Here is a 23,252-nt window from a genome sequence, read left to right on the forward strand (position 1 = left end):
TTGCTGACATTTAAAAAATAATTCATGATAGATTCAGTTATTTTATTATGGCAGCAGTTCCTCTCTATGTAGTGAAATATGTAAACACACTGTGCTGTGCTTAGTCGCTCAGTCATGTCCGACTCTGTGACCCCATGGATTGTAGCCTGTTCCTTTGTCCATAGGGATTCTCCAGGCAAGAATACTGGAGTGGGTTGCCATGATCTCCTCCAGGGGATCTTCCCAACCCAGCGATAGAACACAGGTCTCCCCCATTGCAGGTGAATTTTTTTTTACCATCTGAGCCACCAGGGAAGCCCAAATACTAAAGTTTTGGTTTTTATTAATCAAATATATCAACAAACATTTAAATTAAACCATTTTCCTCCTAAATCCAAGCATATATTAAAAGTTAGTATATGATTACTAAACATCAGACACAAACTTTTATTGGAATATTTTATTTACATTTTATATTTAAAGAGAATCAATACAAATCGGGACCTATTTACAGCATTTCAAATCAGTGTACAAGAATGCAATGGTTTCATCCACTCTACATTTAGCCAACAAAAATACATGTCTATTCTGCTTTTGCTTAAATTCTGCTGCAATTTGTACTGGAAACAAAACTCTAAAACCAAAGATAAGCCACAGAAAATATAAAGTGCATTTTTATAATAGCTCTATTTAACTTTGGTGGATGAAGCTTCAAACTTTATATTAAGGCACCTGAAATTCTCCCCCCCCAACACCAATTCTTTTATAACACCAAAAAAATGCATTCATGAAATTTATAGCTACATGGATAGAATTTTATTTTACCTAATGTTATTTTATAAAGCCCATTTAGGTAAACTGTAATCTCAATTTTCAGTCAACTTTGTTTGGAAAACATTTTCTATAGACTAATTTCTGTAGACAAATTCATACACAGAGATTAATTACCAATTTTTGTGTGACTTATTCATAATCATTTTCAAATGGTATGATGATTTATATGTTCTGCTTTTGAAAGTCCCATAAGTAAGGTTTGAGAAATGTTTTTGTAAGGAAAGTTTTTGTCTATGATCTTTTGTCAAATTGGTGTCATTAATATACCAATCAAGCCAGTCCAGTCCATATTCTCTAAGAAACTATGCTTGACACTCAAATGAAGTACATTTAGCCTGATTTTAAAAATAAGAAATTGTTAAAATGAGTACTTTGCTTTAATCTTGTTCTATCAACTTAATGCAGCTTAAATAGATATTTCATGAAGTACTAGCCTAAGTTTGCATTGTTTTTTAAATTACAATTCCAGATCAATATAAGCACCTGGAGAAAAACCCTGACACATATAGCCCAAGCTAAAATAGTATTATTTTTAATTAAGATACTATCATAAAATAAAGTGATTACAGCTGTTCCACATTTTAAAAGCAACATGTTTTGATAAGAAAATTGTTATAAATGGAAAACACGATTACTTGACAAGAGTTTTGAATGTTTAAAAATGTTGCTACTGCTATCGAGAGGAAACTTGCCTATGAAAAACATTATAATGTGTTTGTGGAAAAAGTTAATAGGTTTAGTATTTTAAGTCATTTAACTATAGCATAATATTAGTCATCTCAGCACTTTCAGTATCATTCTTATTTTATTAAGTTTATCCAGTTCCTTAGTAGTAAACTAGGCCCTGATTGGCAGTTCTGTTATTACTAAAGGTTCAAGTTTTCTATTGACACAGATTTTATGATTTAATTTCTCGAACAGTGGTCTCCTGATCAGGACTTTCATCTTCTTCAAAGGTTGGGTTGTCAACGTGAGGAACAACATCCACTGCCATGGAATTTGCTTCGTGGTTTACCAGCTGTAGATTTTCATCTTTAAAAAAAAATGGCATTTGAATCAGTTCTAATGAGGTGGATGAAACTGGAGCCTATTATGCAGAGTGAAGTAAGTCAGAAAGAAAAACACCAATACAGTATATTAACACATATATATGGAATTTAGAAAGATGGTAACGATGACCCTATATTCGAGACAGCAAAAGAGACACACATATAAAGAACAGACTTTTCAACTCTGTGGCAGAAGGCAAGGGTGGAATGATTTGACAGAATAGCATTGAAACATGTATATTACCATATGTGAAATAGATCACCAGTCCAAGTTCAATCCATGAAACAGGGTGCTCAGAGCCAGTGCACCGGGACAACCCAGAGGGATGGGATGGGGAAGAAGGTGGGAGGGAGGTTCAGGATGGGGGACACATGTATACCTGTGGCTGATTCATGTCAATGTATAGCAAAACCCACCACAATATTGTAAAGTAATTAGTCTCCAATTAAAATAAATAAATTAATTTTTAAATGGCAATTTTAGGATGCTTTCACCCCTCTGTTCTTTAAGACAAAATTCAACACACATGTCTAAGAAGCTTTTCTTATCTAATTTAATCATACTCTGATTATCACACTAATTTCCTGTTTCTTTAATATGATTTTGCTGCCTTACATAATGCACTTATATGTGTGTGCTCAGTTGCTTCAGTTGCCTGACTCTTTGTGACCCTATGGATTGTAGCATGCCAGGCTCCTCTGTCTATGGGATTTCCCAGGCAAGAATACTGGAGTGGGTTGCTATTTCCTCCTCCAGGGGATCTTCCCAATCCAGGAATCGAACCCTTGTCTCTGGTAATTCCTGCATTGGCAAGCGGGTTCTTTACCACTGCGCCCAGGGAAGCCCTAAAGCATTTATGGCATTATATTAATTTACAGTTACTATTTTGTTGATTCATACGTGTGCTAACTTTTACCTACATTATAGCATCCTTAAGAGCAATGGTTATATCTTCTGCTGCTTCTCTATTCTAAATATAATGGCTCTTAAAATCAACTTCAGGTTTGAATCACCTGGGCAATTAAAAAAAATTATCTATGTTTTTTTCATGTACATAGATAGATAGATCGATAAGATAGATCTATGTGCATGCTCAGTCAAGTCCAACTCTTTGTGACCCCATGGACTGTAGCCTGCCAGGTTCCTCTGTCTATGGGATTTCCCAGGCAAGAATACTGGTTGTCATTTCCTTCTCCAGGTGATCTTCCCAACCCAGGGATTGAACCCGCATATCCTGGGTCTCCGGCATTGCAGGCAGATTCTTTACCAACTGATAGATATATTAAGATAGATAGACAGAAGGACTAAAGCTAATCAACCAGGAAGTTGTGGAGGGAGTTCCCAAAATGGAATACAAGTAGTAACAAGTGAATATAATTATTTTACAGATGAAATATATATATAATTATTCTGAAGAGAGTGGGAAAGACAAGAACTAATCTAAGTAATTTTGGAAAATGATATTTTGACTATATCCTATAAGGTTAAAACCAAAAAACTACACTAGTTAGTGAAATTGTTTTTCATAAGGGTACGTTAGCAATGTTACAACTTACATGTACTTTAGGATTGAACAAATAATATATTGAGGATAATAACAGCTGGGTTTCTCAATGTCCAAGAATGGAGTTAAAAGTAAGGAAGGCTAGAATAAACTCTGTGATGTTGGATTAGAATCATACATCAGCATGAACTAGCTGTTCTTCAGATAGGTGAATGTAGATGTGTGTATATTTGTGTGAGTACATACACATATTTCCTCACTTTGTTCCTTGAAAGGGCTAATAGCAATGACACTCCAAAAGCAATGAGCGTACCTAATGCCCGATCTTGACTCTGAGGTGCTGTTCTCCAATAAAAGCCCCCACTCCCCGAAGAAATAACTGATCCTAGGGTTAGGGCAAGAGAGCAGATTAACCTAGATTCTAGCCTAGGGGCCAGCAAACTAAAGCTCGCAAGCCAAATCCATAGCTAAGAGTGATTTTTGACATTTTTAAGAGGTTGGAAGATAAAACAACACTGTCTCAGCCCCCAAAGCAACAAAGACCTAAAGTCTTCAAAGCCTAAAATATTTACTATCTGGCCCTTTACAGAAAAAGTTTGCAATCCTTGGCCTAGAACATCTTGTGATACCAGAAAGTAAGGAAGTGCTCAAAAAAAAAAAAAAGAGAGTGGTTATTTTGAAAGAAAATCAACCAACTTGAGGGAGTTTCCAATGACCAAATCTAGGACAATCTATGCATGAATAAATCATGAGAATAATATTATGGAGAAAAATAAATATCTGTGAGTCCAAATTATTATAAATAGTTGAATAAATAAGTGGAGAAATGAAGCTCTTCTTTAAATTAGAAGCTTAATTAATGTAGAAAGAAGGATGGAAATAGAAAATCACCATTTGGCACACACTTCAGTAATAATTATTGTAAGCAAGAACTATCAATGATTGCCAAAATTAGTAGGTAAAAAGTACGATGAGAAACAGGACATTTGCATAGTTTCCAAGTGTCTTTCTATAAAACAATAATTATAAAGGGAAAAATAATAACTTTAAAAGAAGAGGCTTGGCAGATACCACCTTAACCAAGTGAACAAAGTTAAAAACATTGATAATAAGACATGGGCATAATGTGCCTCATTATATGATATGAGGCAGACAAGATAAGATATGTGGTTTTCTTGCCAGAAACAGACAATGGACAATGAATTCAATCATTGGGAAATAGCAGAATTGAAGGATATTCTTCAAAGTAACTAACTGGTGGCCTTCAGAGGTGTCAAAGTCAAGAAAAATGAAGACTAAGAAACAGTCACATATTAGAGACTAAAAGAACATGACAGTTAAATGTAATGTGGACCTCTCAGCAAATTGGGTATAAAAAGAACATATCCTAGATGCCCATCAGCAGACGAATGGATAAGGAAGCTGTGGTACATATACACAATGGAATATTACTCAGCCATTAAAAAAAATACATTTGAATCGGTTCTACTGAGATGGATGAAACTGGAGCCCATTATACAGAGTGAAGTAAGCCAGAAAGAAAAACAACAATACAGTATACTAATGCATATATATGGAATTTGAAAGATGGTAACGATAACCCTATATGCGAGACAGAATAAGAGACACAGATGCATGGAACAATTTTATGGACTCTGAGGGAGAAGGTGAGGGTGGGACGTTCTGGGAGAATAGCATTGAAACATGTATATTATCATATGTGAAACAGAACACCATTCCATGTTCGATGCATGAGACAAGGGCTCAGGGCCGGGGCAATGGGATGATCCAGAAGGATGGGATGGGGAGGGAGGTGGGTGGGGGGTCCAGGAGGGGGAACACATGTAAACCCATGGCTGATTCATGTCAATGTATGGCAAAAACTATTGCAATGTTGTGAAGTGATTGGCCCCCAACTAAAATAAATAAATTTATAAAAAAAAAAAAAAAGAACATATCCAAACATAAAGGACATATATAGGGACTTCCCTGGTGATCCAGTGGTTAAGATTCCAAGCTTCCAATGCAGGGGGTATGGGTTGGATCCCTGGTCAGGGAGCTAAGATCTCACATGCCTCACATGTGTGAGGTGAACTGACATTTGACAAGGGAACCAAAAACACCCAGTAGGGAAAAGACAGTCTTCAATAAATGGTGTTGGGTAAGCTGGATAAATACGCAACAGAATGAAACCGGACCCCCATCTTACACCACTTAAAAAATTAACTCTAAATAGATTAAGGACTTAAAATGCCAAAATCAACAAATGGGACTACATCAAACCAAAAAGCTGTTGCTCAGCAAAAGAAATAATCAAAAGAATGAAAAGGCAAGCTACAAAATGGGAGAAAATATTTGCAAACCACAGATCAGGTAAGGAGTTAATATCCAAAATATATAAGGATCTCATACAATTCAATAGCAGAAAAGTAAATAATCTGATTTAAAACTGGGCAGAATTGAAATTTGGTGGGGGGGAGATATTTTCCCAAAGAAGATGTGCGTGCATGCTCAGTTGCTCAGTCATCTCCAACTCTTTGCCCCCATGGACTGTAGCCCATCAGGCTCCTCTGTCCATGGGATTTTCCAGACAAGAACACTGGAGTGGGATGTCATTTCCTCCTCCAGGGGATCTTCCCGACCCAAGGATTGAACCTGCATCTCCTGTGGCTCCTGCATTGGCAGGCAGAATATTTACTGCTGACCCATCTGGGAAGCACCCCAAAGAAGATATGTGGATACAAATGGCCAGTAGGTACATGAAAAGATGTTAATCACTAATCATCAGGGAAATGCAAATCACCACAATGAGATATTGCCTCATACTTGTTAGAATAGCTATTAACAAAATGATAACAGATGAGTGTTGGCAAGGATGTGAAGAAAAGGGAACTCTGGTGCACAGTTGGTGGGAATGTATATTGGTACAGTACTATGGGAAACATGTATGGAGGTTCTCAAAAAACTAAAAATAGAACTACCATATCATCTGGCAATCCAACTTCTGGGTATATACCCAAAGGAAATGAAATCATTATCTTGAAGAGACAGCTGCATCCATGTTCACGTCAGCATTATTCACAATAGCCAGACATAGAAATAACCTGTTGCTATTGACTGATCAACAGATAAAGAAAATGTGAGATACATATATACGTACACACACACACACACACACACAGGAATATTACTCAGCCATGAGAAAGAAGGAAATACTGCCATTTGCAACAACATGGATAGATCTTGAGGACACTGTGCTAAGTGAAATAAGCCACACAGAGAAAGACAAACACTGTAGGATAACACTTATATGTGGAATCTTTTTTTAAAAAGTCAAATTCATAGAAACAGAGAATGGTGGTTGCAAGAGGCTAGAAGCAGGGGGGAATGGGAATGGGGAAATGTCCATCAAAGGGCACAAGTTTCCAGTTATAAAATGAATAAGTTCTAGGGAATTTAATATATAGCATGGTGACCACAGTTAACAATACTGTAGTAAATACTTGAAAGTTGCTAAGCATAGATCTTAAATGTTCTCACCACACACACACACACACAATTTGTAATTATGTGAGATGATAGATTTGGTAACTAATCTTTCTCTGGTTATATGTCAAGTATATTTCAATAAAACTGGGGGGAAATGAGAGAAGAGGAAATGCAATGTGGGATCCTAGGACATAAAAAGGACATTAATAGGTCAACTGGTGAAATTTGAGTAAGTTCAGTTTAGTTACTAATATTTTATCATATAATTTCCTGATTTTGATAACTGTATATGGTTATATATGATATTAACACTTGGAGAAGTTCAGTGATGGGCATTCTGTTTAATATCTTTGAAACATTTTTTTAGTCAGGCTGAAATTATTAAAAAAAACAAACCTATGCTTGGGCCCCACATCTCAAGGATTCTGATTGAACTATTCTGGGGTAGAGTCCAGGTATCAGTAATGTTTAAAGTTCTTCTGGGTGATTCTAATGTGCAGCAAGGATTAAGAAGTAGGGGCCCTATTCTGTGGTTCTCAAAGTGTGGTCCCTGGACAAGCAGTATCATTATCACCTGGAAACTTCTTAGAAATGAAAATTCTCAGGGCCCATCTCAGACCTATTGAGACAGAAACTAGTGGTTGCCACTCTGCTTGTTTTTTTTTTTTTAAATAAGCTTATTCATTTATTTTATTTTGGCTGTGCTGGGTCTTTGTTGCTGTGCACGGGCTTTCTCTAGTTGCAGCAAGTGGAGGCTACTCTCTAGTTGCAATGCGTGGGTTTCTCGTTGCTGTGGCTTGTCCTTGCAGAGCATGGGCTCTAGAGCGCTGGCTTCAAGTTGTGGCGCAGGGGCTTGGTAGGCCCGCGGCATGTGGGATCTTCCTAGGCCAGGGATTGAACCTGTGTCCCCTCCATTGCAAGGCGGATTCTTAACCACTGAACCAGGGATGGCCCTCCCCTCTGTTTAAACAAGCCCTCTAGGTGACTCAAGGTATGCTTAAGTTTGAAAACAGTGCTCTAATAAAACTCAGCACAATGATGGAACACACAGGCACGAACTAACCAACTGTATGTTTTCGAAGCTATTTAAACCAACTACCACCGTAATAATCAGTGGTTAATAGGAAAGATGCCGAAACAGTTAATATATAATTGTGTGTGAGTGTGTGTGTGTGCTCAGTTGAGTCAGACTCTGCAGCCCTGTGGACCGTAGCCCTCCAGGCTCCTCTGTCCACGGGATTTTCCAAGCATGAATACTGGAATGGGTTGCCATTTCCTCCTCCAGTTGACAAGTCTGCTGCTGCTGCTGCTAAGTCGCTTCAGTCATGTCCAACTCTGTGCGACCCCATAGACGACAGCCCACCAGGCTCCCCCGTCCCTGGGATTCTCCAGGCAAGAACACTGGAGTGGGTTGCCATTTCCTTCTCCAGTGCATGAAAGGGAAAAGTGAAAGTGAAGTCGCTCAGTCATGTCCGACTCTTAGCGACCCCATGGACTGTAGCCTACCAGGCTCCTCCATCCATGGGATTTTCCAGGCAAGAGTACTAGAGTGGGGTGCCATTGCCTTCTCCGGTTGACAAGTCTACTTTACTATTAATGTTAAATCTTGCTGTTCTAATGTTTTTGCAAAACCAATTTAAAGATTCATGGTTATAATCTGATCTCAAAGCAAAGTGGTGGTGGTGGTGGTGGTTTAGTCCCTCAGTCATGTCCAACTCTTGCGATCCAATGGACTGTAGCCTGCCAGGCTCCTCCATCCATGGGACTCTCTAGGAAAGAATACTGGAGTGGGTTGTTGTCTCCTTCTCCCTCAAAGCAAAGTATATTCTCTTAATTTAAGACATATGACTGAGGCACCAATTTATCTCTAAACCACGGTATCTCTAAACTACAGGGGAAGTAGCCGAGAAGGGAAAGTAACCCTTAAATTATGAAATCCCAAATATCAATATATAAAAGAGATAATAAGTGTGCTACTTCTATCCATGATTACATTTTAAGTAGTCAACTAAGCTTAAGTTTCTTAACTTTTATTTTTGCTCTGACTCTCTGAATGGGAGGATTTTACCCCAAGGCCATACCAATTCTATATATCCATTTATTTGGTTGCTCACACTTGTGACGGTTGTAAATTTGGCATGCCTCAAACATTTAGTGTCTGAGCAAAATCCAATCATATGAGGAAGTAACATAGGTTGTTGACTTTATAATGGGTCTTCTTAGACTGGTTTGGTTTTTGGTATCTGCTACTGACTTTAGAAATAGCATACGGCTTCTAAAAGTGAAGAAAAGGCAGGGTAAAGATGAATATTTCCGTATGTGTAACTTTTCTACAAACTATTAGATTTAAATTAGAATATCTCACAAGCTCAGTATAATGATGATGACTGGGGAACCACAGTTGACCTGTAAAATAAAAAATTACAACTAAAATACAAAGAAATACTTCCCTTAGATATCAGAAGCTTATCTTAAAATACATGATTTTAAATCAGGGCTAATTTTATTTTTAATAAAACGTCTGGTTTTCTAATGTTGAAACAAATCTACTCCTCACAGCTTAAACATCTCTGTCTAATTTATATTATAGTTACAGAAAATACATTACTTTATTCTTATTAAGGAAAACAAACACCATTTGTGTGGGTTAAACTATTATTCTTTTTATTTATTTATTTATTTATTTTTGGCTGTGCTGGGTCTTATTTGCTGTGCAGGCTTTTCTCTAGTTGTGTGAGTGGGAAAAATCTATTCTGAGTGGTCACTTATTCAACACTTATTTGAGTATTTGCTGTGAGGCAGCTTGTGCTAGGTGCTGGGTGTACAATAGTGAACAATAAGACACTGTCCCTACCCAAACGGAGTTTTTAAGGTTTTAGTACAATTCAGTGCAATAAGCGCAATGATAGAAGTCTGTGGACGTAGACAGTAGGGCCACACATGTAACTAAAGATAGGCTCCTCAGGGGAGCAAGTTTTCTTTTCAACATTTTATTTTGTATTGGGCTAAAGCCGATTAACAATGTTGTGATAGTTTCAGGTGAACAGCAAAGGGACTCAGCCATCAATACATATGTATTCTTTCTCTCCCAAACTCAAAGGGGAGCAAGTTTTAAAGGAGGAACAGGAGTTGGACTTGGCTTCCCCAATTTCTTGGTGGAGGAAGAGTGGAAGGAATGGGCAGAGAGAAGAGAGTGGTTCAAACTATGACTGTTGAATTAAGGTTAGAAATTAGGAGATGGTTTAGAGGAAAAATTATATTGAATCGAAAGGAAAGGGCGAGGGAAGAATCTAGGATTCTCCCTAAGTTTCTGGATTGAGGCACCTGGGTTGGTGAACCTACCATTTATGTAGATAAAGAATACAGGAGAAGGAATATGAATCATCATTTTATTTGCTTCTCAAATTCTCTGCAAGAACTGTTCTGCCTTCCACCCTCCCCCATAAAAACAGAACACCAAAATAGTAGGTTGGGACTTTTTTTCTTCTTTTAAACTGATTTGGCAATAAACTGAATTATTCCATACACTCAGGCCTCCTGCGTAGCAGGCAAGAATTCTACCACTGAACTACCAATGCTGCTAAACTGAATTATGCCATACCCTCTCCTTTATCTTCACTGAATTCTATTAGCACACAGTTATAGGAACCAAAAATGCATCTGAGGCTAATAGACAATGATTATCTATTATAGGTAGAATAAAACACAGATTATTACGATTCTTATGACTACTTTGTACTCTACGAAATTATCAAAGATTAGATTACAATATGAGGTTTGCGTTTGCATGATGGTATTCCTTGTGACCTCTGTACAAATGGTATTTATGGCACTGATAAGCCTACCAAGGACAAAAGTTCATGTCAAAGGAAGCTGCAACTTTTATAAGTCATCTTGACATTTCATTTTCCTCCTATTTTTAGGCCAGAATTAGGTCATCTCAAAATGGGGACTGAGGAAAAGCTATCAAACCAACAAAAACCAAAAGACAAAGGTGGAAGTTAAAGAAAGAGAAAATAATTTGTATAGGGGTTTTCTCTAAGGAAAAAAGTAACAGAATTCCCTAAAATCTCTCTACTGGTATGGCATTACTATTTTGAAATTAATACACTCACTTTTAGTTTCCAAGGTTTGTTCATTTCATGGCAAATAACAGGTGGTAGCACACTGTTCTTAAACACAGTTTCCCATCTGACAAAAAAAGGAGGGGGTGGTTCTGGAGAAGTTGTGTGTAAATCAAGGTTTTGGAAATTAAATTATATTTTATAATTCCATAACTTCTTTATCATAATTTCTGGTTGATATGCAATAAAGAATGGCTTCTAAATTTGAAAAACTTCTCCTTAGCCTCTGTAAGTTAATAAATCAACACTTAAATGCATTGGAGAGCAACTTTCCAATAAAAAATCTTTTCTTCTGTGAATAATCCCCATTCTTAAAGCATTTAATCTGTTTCAGGTATATTTGAATATGTGTATATTAAGTCAAGAGAGGGGTGCATCCTGCATTGCATCACTGTCACTAGAAAAAACCTGGAATGTGTTAATTGTGTTAATGGATGAACAGAATAAATGCCAAAAAACAGGAGTACTCTGCCTGGGTGTCTAATCTCCAGTGGATCATTTGTGGGGCACTTGGGGCCCCTCAGCCTGGTGCTCACTTGCTGAGTGTGCATGTTCCTCCAAAGGTGGTTCATCCGCTCCCTGAACTGAAGCATATCCAGATGACGCAGTCTCACTGTGGTTATCCTCTTCATGAGGAGAGGCACTACTGGAAGTTTCATTGGATACAGGAACTTGTAAAGACACTGACCCATCTTCGACATCCACCTGTGGAAAGCATTTGACCACATTAAGAGGCTCTCAGAGTACATGCTTTTCCTTGACATAATATTAAAGTTTCTTCATAGGTGACTTAGAGCAAGGCTTCTTGACTTGTGAAACTTACAATCCATTTTTTGATGATCACAAACATCTCTTGCTGGTCCCAGCCAGAGCACTGGAGTTAACTGGGTCCAATGGGGTGAAAGATATTACAGGCAGACTACCATCAACATTTGACATGTTTATCTGGGTGAACACTTCATAATATAATGCCTGAGACAAGGAAGGCACTCAAGAAACAAATTCCTATGCTGTCCCCTAGGAGTATTGAGAATCACTGTCATCTATATATCTCTTCAAGTCAGGAAGATTCTGTTGAGCTTGACTCTCTATTGTGTGTATTGTGAAACAAGTAGTTTTTTCACTTATAGAATATAATTCAATATTTATTATACTTTCTCAAACTTTACATGCTCATCTAACTACAAGTTTGGTTGCAATGCAATAGTAAGATAATAAAAAACAACAAGGGGTATCAGAAGTCAACTGGGGTTATCACTTCAAGTTCTGACCACATAATAAGTACATTTGAGGAGGGAGAAGAAGGAGGAAAATAGAGGTGGTCAAACATGGCATCTCACTGTCACTATAAGTAGGTCCCATTTTTGGTATAACCTATAAGTCTAGCACATTGTATAGTTAAAAAATAGGATGATAACTTCCTGAAGGTTAAGATATATAAATAACACTCTGCTTAAGTTCCTTTGTATAAATAGTTTAGCAAGACTTACCTCAATTCCCAAAGCTTTGAGTATGTCACATTTGCACATGGGGCAAGTCCTGTGTTCTAACAGCCATGGGTCAACACATGTCTTATGGAAAACATGACTAATGAAGGAAAAAACATATAAATTGGTTATCTGTTGTGAAACAGTATCACTTTGCCTAATATACTAACAGGTTACTCTATAAGTTTACTTGGTCTTTTAACAGATGACTTTTTTCCCTTTAAAACACACAATTACAGAAACAAAATTTAGAAATTTCATAATGCAGTACTTTTAAATATAAAAGCCTCACTGCCCTATGGAGAAGGCAATGGCACCCCACTCCAGTACTCTTGCCTGGAAAATCCCATGGACGGAGGAGCCTGGTAGGCTGCAGTCCATGGGGTCGCGGAGAGTCGAACACGACTGAGCGACTTCACTTTCACTTTTCACTTTCCTGCATCGGGGAAGGAAATGGCAACCCACTCCAGTATTCTTGCCTGGAGAATCCCAGGGACGGGGGAGCCTGGTGGGCTGCTGTCTATGGGGTCGCACAGAGTTTAGGACACGACTGAAGCGACTTAGCAGCAGCAGCAGCTGCAGCATTACCCTAGCTTCATAAAAACTATTTTCAATACCACTTACTTAAAAAATAGTTAAGATAGCACCTGACCTAAGATGTACATTAATTCGGATCTTGATTATTTTGTTATACCCTAACTATAAAATAGTACAGCTAGTCATTCTTGATAATATAGACAAAAGTATTGAGTGCAGAATAATTCTGATAATTTAGGAAATGTGACAAATTCCAAGAATACCACTATTTAATAGGAAAAAGGAAGAATGTTAAGAATAACTTCCAGGAGAGGGATAATGAGAAGCTAACGAAGACTTCCAAATAGGTGCTCATAAATTGATTTTATTTTCTTCTCAACAGGATGGGCAGAAATCTTTTCAATTAAATTATCCAGTACCACACACACACAAACACACAAATAAACAGTGGTGCTGGCTACACACACACACACACACACACACACAATAAACAGTGGTGCTAGCTAGGTTCTCAGTTTTTCACAGAAGTAGTTTCCAAATTGTACCAGATTATGGAAACTTCATATAATTAGCCTTATACTATTTCCAATGATATTAAAAATGAAGGAATCATCTATATTTAAGTGAAAAGAAGTTTAAAATAAACACTTTCTTTATTTGGAGACATTCAAAATAGTTTCCTGCACTATAATCATTTTTGTAAATCAGCTATTTTTATTGACAACATAAAAGAAAGTCAAACTTACTTGCAGGTTAAGATGCGCACCAAATCATTTGGTTTATATAGTTCAATACACACGGCACAACTATCTCCATCAGGGCCAATTTCCTAAGAGCAAAGAGTTGCTGTTATTCCGAAGGATAAGAAAAATACACTAAACTACAGAGCAAGATCAGTATATACATGTATTTAATACATTACTTAAATTCCTACAGAAGGAGCATCACATCACTAAAATGACTTTCAATAAGAAATTTAAAATTATATAGACTTAACTGGAATCTAAAAAAAAGCCAAACTTATAGAAACAGAGTAGAAAAGTAGTTTCCAAGGGCTGAGGAGTGGGGAAAATAGGGAGAAGTTAGTAAAAGGGTACACACTTTCAACTATGAGGTCTGAAGATCTAATATAAAACATGGCAACTAGAGTCGATAACACTGTGTATTATGTAATTGAAATTAGAAAATAAAATACTTAGACTTTAAAAAGTAAAAGAAGAGGATTCCTGAGTAGCCTGGTGGTTAGGATTCTGGGCTTTCACTGCCATGGCCTGGGTTCAATCCCTAGTCGGGGAACTCAGATCCTGCAAGCCATGTAGCATGACCAAAATAAATAAATAAATGTAAAAGAATAAAGTGAACCCAAGAGGAATAGTATAAAGAGAAACATGTCACACTGACTTAAACTTTTTCCTGGTTTTAGAATTTACACAGTGCCATAAGTTCTTTGGCTATGTTTTTCCATTAAAAAATTTAAGGTGTAATTCACATGAAGTTAAGCTCATTCTAAATGTTGAGTAAACAGTTTTGCAAGTTTGGAGAAGCATGCAGTCACTTAATCCCCACCATAATCAAGATACAGGATAGTCCTGGTACTCCAATAAATTCCTCTATATCCCTTTGTAATTAACCCCCTCCTTTTACCTCTATCTTCTGTTACCCACTGATCTGTTTTTCAGTGCCTATAGTTTTGGCTTCTCCAGGGTATCTTATAAGTGGAATTGTGTATTATATAGCCTTTGAGTCTGACTTCTTTTACTTAACATAACGCATTTGCAATTCATCCCCATTGGTGAATATATAAGTAGGGTTCTGCCGTTTTTACGGCTAAGTAGTACTCTAATATAGATGTACCACAGTTTTTTATCCATTCACCATCTGAAGGACATTTGGCTCCTTTTCAGTTTTGGGTAATTATCAGTAAAGCTTCCCTGAAAAATTTTGAACAAGCCTTTACATGAATCTCACCTAGTAGTGAGATTGCTGGGTTCTTTGAAGAGTGTATATTTGACTTCATAAAATTGCCAAATCGTTATCCAAACTGGCTGTATATTACATTCTCACCAGCAAATGCATGAAAGTTCCAGCTGTTCCACATCTGACCAGCTATTGGTATTGTAGGTTCAACTGGTTTTAGCCATTCTAATAAATGTGCTGTGGGTATTTCACTGTGGTTTTAATTTGCACTTCCCTAATGATGAATGATGTTGAACAATATTTTATGTGCTTCTTTGCCAGCCATATATTTCTTTGGTATTTTGTTTTGCCCATTTTTCTACTACACTGTTTTTTCTTTTGTTGAATTTTGAGAGCTCTTTACATATTCTGGATACAGTCCTTTATCAGATATGTGATTTGCAAATATATTCTCTGAGTCCATGGCTCATCTTTTCAGTCTCTTAATAGTGTCTTTCAAAGAGCAAAAGCTAATTTTAACAGTCAAATTTCTCATTTTTTCCTTTAATGGAGTTGTTTTTGGTATCATAACTAAGTAATTTCTGCCTAACTCAAGTGAGATATTTTTCTCCAAAGTTCTCTTATAAAATTTCATAGTTCTAGGTTTTATATTTAAGTCTGTGGTCCATTTTGAGTTAATTTTTACAGAGGGTATAAAGCATGGACTGAGGTTCATTTTTCATTTTTTCTGTATATGGATATTCAGCCATTGTTTATGGCGAGCCAACAAATGGCTGTCCTTTTTTAATTGCTTTTGAATCTCTGTCTAAAATCAATTGATCATATATATGTAGGTCTATTTCTGGACTGTCTCTTCTGTTCCAAAGATCTAAAGGTCTAGCCTTTTCCTAATACCACACCTTCTTGACTACTGTAGCTTTAAAATAACTGTGCAAATCAGGAAACATCAGTCATCCAAATTTGTTCTTTATCAGAATTATTTTGGTTATTCTAGTTCTCTTGCTTTTCCAAATAAACTCAGAATCAACTTGTCAATTTCTACAAAAGATGCAACTAATATTTTGATTGACACTGCATTGAACCTTTAGATCAGTTTGGGGAGAGTCTTCTAACTCATGAACATGGTATATCCCCATTTCTTCAGGTCTTCTTTGGTTTCTTTCTTTCTTTGATATTTTGCAGTTTTCAGCATATAGATCTTGAACATATTTTGTAAGATGTATACCTAAGTATATAATGTTTTTGGTGCTATTATAGATGGTATTTTTTTTATTTCAGTACGTTCTATAGCTATATTTTCATTGTAGTACAAACCTCTATAGCTATTTTTTTATATGGGTTTTAAACATCTATGGCACTTTTCAACTGTGCTAAATCTGAAAATCGATGTTCAAGTAAAGTTGTACTTAAGTACTATATTCATTTTCTGTTGTTGCTATAACAAATTACAATAACTTAGTGTCTTAAAATGACACAAACTTACACTCTTAACTGTTATTGTTCATGGACCCTTTCTTGTACCACTCCAATCTCTTACTTCCATTGTCACATCTCCTACTTCACTGCCAAATCTCCTCTTTCCTCCCTCTTATAAGAACACTGTGATTATATTTAGGCCCCACTAGGATAATCTAGGATAATCTTCCCATCTCAAGATCCTTAACTTAATCACATCTGCAAAGTCTTTTTTGCCATATAAGATAACATTTACAGGCTCCAGGGATTTAAAAAAAAAACCTAGATGTCCTTGGGGGTCATTATTCAGCTGAGCTCCAGCATTAAATAGATTAAAAAATCAGTTATATTTATAAATTCCAATTAAAATCACACTTTGGAAGAACATGTAACTTTAAAAAATGGATTGGTAGTGCTGCTTTAAAACAAACAGCATTTAAAAGTCATAAATTCACCTTGTCTCCTTGCTTCAGTGTACGGAGTTGAAGTCTTCCAATAGCTTTTTTAGCATCTGCCTTTAACTGTCTCTGTAATAAAAAATAGCAGGTATTAGAAAAAAATTTTTTAAACAAATATGATAAAAGAGGTAGAGAGGATTAATATTTATAAGGTAAAAGTCAGTGTATAAGTAAATTCTGAAAGACACAATTTAACTAACCATAATAAATGTCCATTTATCTCATATCAAACAGGATTTTTTAAATTACTGAAATCTTATGTTTCCTACCTTCTTAAACAGGAGCTTTGGGCCACAGTGATAAAGCTCTGTGTCCCTATTCCAAATGAATTCAGATGCTATGAATTTTCAAAGCAGTTTTCCTATTTTCAAAAGCCCAGAGGATCTTAAAGTACATATTTTCCAATTTCTTTCTTTTTTTTTTTGAATAGTGTCTTGTTTGGTAGAAAGTGCATAGGATTTGGATTCAAATGAACCTAGATTCAAAATCTGACTTTGTCATTTATGAAATGTAAAATCCTGGACAAGTCATTAAATCTTTGAGCTTGTTTACTCATCTATAAAATGAGGATAACATTAATCCTTCCAGTGTTATTCGGTACTAGGGGGGAAAAATTGCTGTTTATAACCACTACTGCCTTGTAAGGTGGGTGGATTCTGAGAGTGGTGGATTCTGAGAGTTTTTTTGTTTGTTGCACTTAACATATACCTAGATGAGTCTGGATATGCAAAGGCAAGTCCATGGTTCATTTAGGGAATAAGGACTAAAATATTACATTTATATCTATCTATCCATATATACACATATATTTGAATCAAAAGTGAGGTTTTAATATGGAATCTAGAAAAATGGTACCAATGAACCTATTTGTAGGGGAAGAATAGAGACTCAGACATAGAGAATAGACATAGATACAGCGGGGGCAGGAGAGGGTGGGAAAAATTGAGACAGTAGCATTGAAATGTACACATATTACCATGTGCAAAACAGATAGCTAGTGGGAAGTTGCTGTATAACACAGGGAGCTCAACCTGGTACTCTGTGGCAACCTCGAGGTGGGGGATGAGGTGGGAGATGGGAGGGAGCTTCAAGAGGGAGGGAGCATATGTATACCTAAGGCTGATTCATGTTGATGTATGGCAGAAACCAATGCAACACTGTAAAGCAATTATCCTTCAAATAAAAATAAAGTAAAAAAAATAAAATTTAAAAAAGTGAGGTAGAGATATGAGGGAAATCTAAAAGGCAAGGGAAAAGTGAGAAAGAAAGGAATCAATGAGAGACTATCTCTTTGTGTGGGATGAACTGGCAGGTGGGGGTGGGGGGAAAGCCAGGTAGTATGATATATTCAGTCTTAATTTGAAATAATTTGTGATGCCACAAATAAACCTTCCTTCTATTTCAGTAAAATCTACCACATATACGAATGCCTCAAGAAAAGATAATACATATGTAAATTGAAGAAGAGGCCAGGTTTCACGCCTGGGTGGATGCTGTATGGAATAGAGAGAAAGCATGTTTAGCAGGGCAAGATGATAAGCAATCTTCCTATTTTGTATTGTGAAATGAACAAACTTAGAGAAATTCAGCAAAAAGTAGATGGGCAGAACCAGAGGTCTTGTGAGAATGTCAACAGCTTCCTCATTCCTCGGTATGTACCTCCATCCCCAGCAGGGAGACCCCCTAGCTGACATCAAGGCTATATGAAAATTAGAGATAATTTAAGTAAGTGTTTGTCACTCAGTCGTGTCCCACTCTCTGCGACCTCATGGACTGTAACCCACCAGGCTGCTGTGTCCATGGGATTTCCCAGGCAAGAATACTGGAGTGGGTTGCCATTTCCTTCTCCAGGGGGATCTTCCCAACATAGGGATCAAACCCGGATCTCCCACATTGCAGGCAGATTCTATACCATCTAAGCCACTAGGGAAGCTATGTAAATAAAGTATCCAGCATAATGTCTGTCTGATAGCAGACACTCAATAAAATGTTTATTAAATGAAAATACAAAGTATTTTCATCAATAAGCATATTTATATGTGTCTGTAGTAAATATATTTTGGAAGGGAATAATCCATGAGTATAGGTATGTGAGGCTATTCCCCAAGGTGATTACTGCCAAAGTATTTTTCTGCTGTCACAGTAGCAACAGAAACTTCTCAGATTGTTATCTGACTGGCAAACATAGCTCATAGAAACAGTTAATAGAAAGGCCTAGCCCTTAGAAGGAAAGAAGTGCTAACTGAAGCCCTTTCACTCCCTGTTTGGGAGACTTAATCATGGAGTTCACTCACAAGGGGAATTTTATGATGGTACTTAATTTTGAGCCTAAATATTTCCCTTCTATTTTGTTACTTGCATCACAAGTAAATAATAGAATGACAGTGAAATGAAGCACACTTAGGGTCTTTAGAGCTGGAAAAATTCTTGGAGTTCACCTAGTCTGATATCTAATCTGACAGATAAGAAAACTGATGCCCAAAGAGAAAGAATACCTTACTCAAAATCTCAGAGTTGGTTAGTGTCAGTCCCACTAAAGCCCAGAGTTTGGGAACATTTAACTCTGACATCAAGGTAGTCATCTTTTGTTTACTGTGGCTTGGAGTAGGAAGCTAGTACTACTACTTCCTTATATTTACATAATTGTTTAAAAAAAATTAGTTTTGTTTTTCTTTCTTTTTTATTTTTTTAAATTGTGAAAGTATGATACCACATTTATAGGAGACTTAGAAAATAGCTGTTATATAACTATAATCACAGAAAACTAGCCAATCCGATCACACGGACCACAGCCTTGTCTATCTCAAAAACTAAGCCATGCCGTGTGGGGCCTCCCAAGACGGACGGTCATGGTGGAGAGGTCTGACAGAATGTTCTCCACTGGAGAAGGGTATCGCAAACCACTTCAGTCAGTATTCTTGCCTTGAGAACCCCATGAACAGTATGAAAAGGCAAAAAGACAGGACACTGAAAGATGAACTCCCCAGGTCGGTAGGTGCCCAATATGCTACTGGAGATCAGTGGAGAAATAACTCCAGAAAGAATGATGGGATGGAGCCAAAGCAAAAACTATACCCAGCTGTGGATATGACTGGTGATAGAAGCAAAGTCTGATGCTGTAAAGAGCAATATTGCATAGGAACCTGGAATGTTAGGTCCATGAATCAAGGCAAATTGGAAGTGGTCAAACAGGAGATGGCAAGAACGAACATCGACATTCTAGGAATCAGCAAACTAAAATGGACTGGAATGGGTGAATTTAACTCAGATGACCATTATATCTACTGCTGTGGGCAGGAATCCCTTAGAAGAAATGGAGTAGCCATCATGGTCAACAAAAGAGTCTGAAATGCAGTACTTGGATGCAATCTCAAAAACGACAGAATGATCTCTGTTCGTATCCAAGGCAAACCATTCAATACCACGGTAATCCAAGTCTATGCCCCGACCAGTAATGCTGAAGAAGCTGAACTTGAACGGTTCTATGAAGACCTACAAGACCTATTAGAACTAACACCCAAAAAAGATGCCCTTTTCATTATAGGGGACTGGAATGCAAAAGTAGGAAGTCAGGAAATACCTGGCATAACAGGCAAATTTGGCCTTGGAGTACAGAATGAAGCAGGGCAAAGGCTAATAGAGTTTTGCCAAGAGAACGCACTGGTCATAGCAAACACCCTCTTCACATGGACATCACCAGATGGTCAACACCAAAATCAGATTGATTATATTCTTTGCAGCCAAAGATGGAGAAGCTCTATACAGTCAGCATAAACAAGACCGGGAGCGGACTGTGGCTCAGATCATGAACTCCTTGTTGCCAAATTCAGACTTAAATTGAAGAAAGTAGGGAAAAACACTAGACCATTCACGTATGACCTAAATCAAATCCCTTATGATTATACAGTGGAAGTGACAAATAGATTTAAGGGACTAGATCTGATAGACAGAGTGCCTGATGAACTATGGACAGAGGTTCGTGACACTATACAGGAGACAGGGATCAAGACCATCCTTATGGAAAAGAAATGCAAAAAAGCAAAATGGCTGTCTGAGGAGGCCTTACAAATAGCTGTGAAAAGAAGAGAAGCAAAAAGCAAAGGAGAAAAGGAAAGATATTCCCATCTGAATGCAGAGTTCCAAAGAATAGCAAGGAGAGATAAGAAAGCCTTCCTCAGCGATCAATGCAAAGAAATAGAGGAAAACAACAGAATGGGAAAGACTAGAGATCTCTTCAAGAAAATTAGAGATACCAAGGGAACATTTCATGCAAAGATGGGCTCAATAAAGGACAGATATGGTATGGACCTAACAGAAACATAAGATATTAAGAAGAGGTGGCAAGAATACACAGAAGAATTGTACAAAAAAGATCTTCATGATCCAGATAATCACGATAGTGTGATCACTCACCTAGAGCCAGACATCCTGGAATGTGAAGTCAAGTGGGCCTTAGAAAGCATCACTACGAACAAAGCTAGTGGAGGTGATGGAATTCCAGTTGAGCTGTTTCAAATCCTTAAAGATGATGCTGTGAAAGTGCTGCACTCAATATGCCAGCAAATTTGGAAAACTCAGCAGTGGCCACAGGACTGGAAAAGGTCAGTTTTCATTCCAATGCCAAAGAAAGGCAATGCCAAAGAATGCTCAAACTACCGCACAATTGCACTCATCTCACACGCTAGTAAAGTAATGCTCAAAATTCTCCAAGTCAGGCTTCAGCAATACGTGAACCGTGAACTTCCAGATGTTCAAGCTGGTTTTAGAAAAGGCAGAGGAACCAGAGATCAAATTGCCAACATCCGCTGGATCATCGAAAAAGCAAGAGTTCCAGAAAAACATCTATTTCTGCTTTATGCTGCTGCTGCTACTGCTGCTAAGTCGCTTCAGTCGTGTCCGACTCTGTGCGACCCCACAGACGGCAGCCCACCAGGCTCCACTGTCCCTAGGATTCTCCAGGCAAGAATACTGGAGTGGGTTGCCATTTCCTTCTCCAGTGCATGAAAGGGAAAAGTTAAAGTGAAGTCGCTCAGTCGTGTCAGACTCTTAGCGACCCCATGGACTATAGCCTACCAGGCTCCTCCGTCCATGGGATTTTCCAGGCAAGAGTACTGGAGTGGGGTGCCATTGCCTTCTCCGATTTCTGCTTTATTGACTATGCCAAAGCCTTTGACTGTGTGGATCACAATAAACTGTGGAAAATTCTGAAAGAGATGGGAATACCAGACCATCTGACCTGTCTCTTGAGAAATCTGTATGCAGGTCAGGAAGCAACAGTTAGAACTGGACATGGAACAACAGACTGGTTCCAAATAGGAAAAGGAGTACGTCAAGGCTGTATATTGTCATCCTGCTTATTTAACTTATATGCAGAGTACATCATGAGAAACGCTGGGCTGGAAGAAGCACAAGCTGGAATCAAGATTGCCAGGAGAAATATCAATAACCTCAGATATGTAGATGACACTACCCTTATGGCAGAAAGTGAAGAAGAACTAAAGAGCCTCTTGACGAAAGTGAAAGAGGAGAGTGAAAAAGTTGGCTTAAATAAGCTCAACATTCAGAAAACTAAGATTATGGCATCTGGTCCCATCACTTCATTGGAAATAGATGGGGAAACAGTGCAAACAGTGTCAGACTTTATTTTTTGTGGCTCCAAAATCACTGCTGATGGTGATTGCAGCCATGAAATTAAAAGACACTTACTCAATGGAAGGAAGGTTATGACCAACCTAGATAGCGTATTGAAAAGCAGAGACATTACTCTGCCAACAAAGGTCCGTCTAGTCAAGGCTATGGTCTTTCCAGTAGTCATGTATGGATGTGAGGGTTGGACGGTGTAGAAAGCTGAGCACCGAAGAATTGATGCTTTTGAACTGTGGTGATGGAGAAGACTCTTGAGAGTCCCTTGGACTGCAAGGAGATCCAGCCAGTCCATCCTAAAGGAGATCAGTCCTGGGAGTTCATTGGAGGGACTGATGTTAAAGCTGAAACTCTAACACTTTGGCCACCTCATGAGAAGAGTTGACTCATTGGAAAAGATCCTGATGCTGGGAAGGATTAGGGGCAGGAGGAGAAGGGGACGACAGAGGATGAGATGGCTGGATGGCATCACCGACTCTATGGACATGGGTTTGGGTAGACTCCAGGAGTTGGTGATGGACAGGGAGGCCTGGCGTGCTGCGGTTCATGGGATACCAAAGAGTTGGACACGACTGAGCATTTGAACTGACTGAATTTAAAATTATTTTTGATATCTATTACCTCACTTAATCCTCAGAATATCCCCTAAAGGAAACAATATCTCTATTTTAATGTCGTTCAAATGGAGGCTTGCAAAAGTAAAACAATTTGTCCAAAAGGGAATGCAACGTCTAAATGACAGAGTTAGTACAGTAAGTCTGCTCTTCATATCCCA

General features: G+C 37.8%; 1 protein-coding gene across 3 annotated transcripts in view; it reads right to left on the reverse strand.

The window, feature by feature from the left end:
- Window positions 1–424: 424 nt before the first annotated feature.
- Window positions 425–23,252, reverse strand: part of RNF128 (ring finger protein 128) — a 103,176-nt gene continuing 80,348 nt past the window's right edge. For 2 of the 3 annotated variants that reach the window (XM_081565394.1, XM_081565392.1), the window contains exons 3-7: window positions 16,832–16,903; window positions 13,751–13,833; window positions 12,471–12,567; window positions 11,517–11,685; window positions 425–1,845 (exon numbers count right to left, since the gene is read on the reverse strand). In XM_081565394.1, coding sequence (XP_081421520.1) covers window positions 1,712–1,845; window positions 11,517–11,685; window positions 12,471–12,567; window positions 13,751–13,833; window positions 16,832–16,903 — 555 coding nt within the window. In that variant the 3' untranslated portion in view covers window positions 425–1,711. Of the gene's footprint in view, window positions 1,846–10,231; window positions 11,048–11,516; window positions 11,686–12,470; window positions 12,568–13,750; window positions 13,834–16,831; window positions 16,904–23,252 lie in introns of those variants that run through there. The other variant, XM_081565393.1, reaches the window with a different exon arrangement.

The sequence above is a fragment of the Giraffa tippelskirchi genome, chromosome X, assembly GCF_054371585.1.
Source record: "Giraffa tippelskirchi isolate mGirTip1 chromosome X, T2T-mGirTip1v1.2.pri, whole genome shotgun sequence".
NCBI classification, from domain to species: domain Eukaryota; kingdom Metazoa; phylum Chordata; class Mammalia; order Artiodactyla; family Giraffidae; genus Giraffa; species Giraffa tippelskirchi.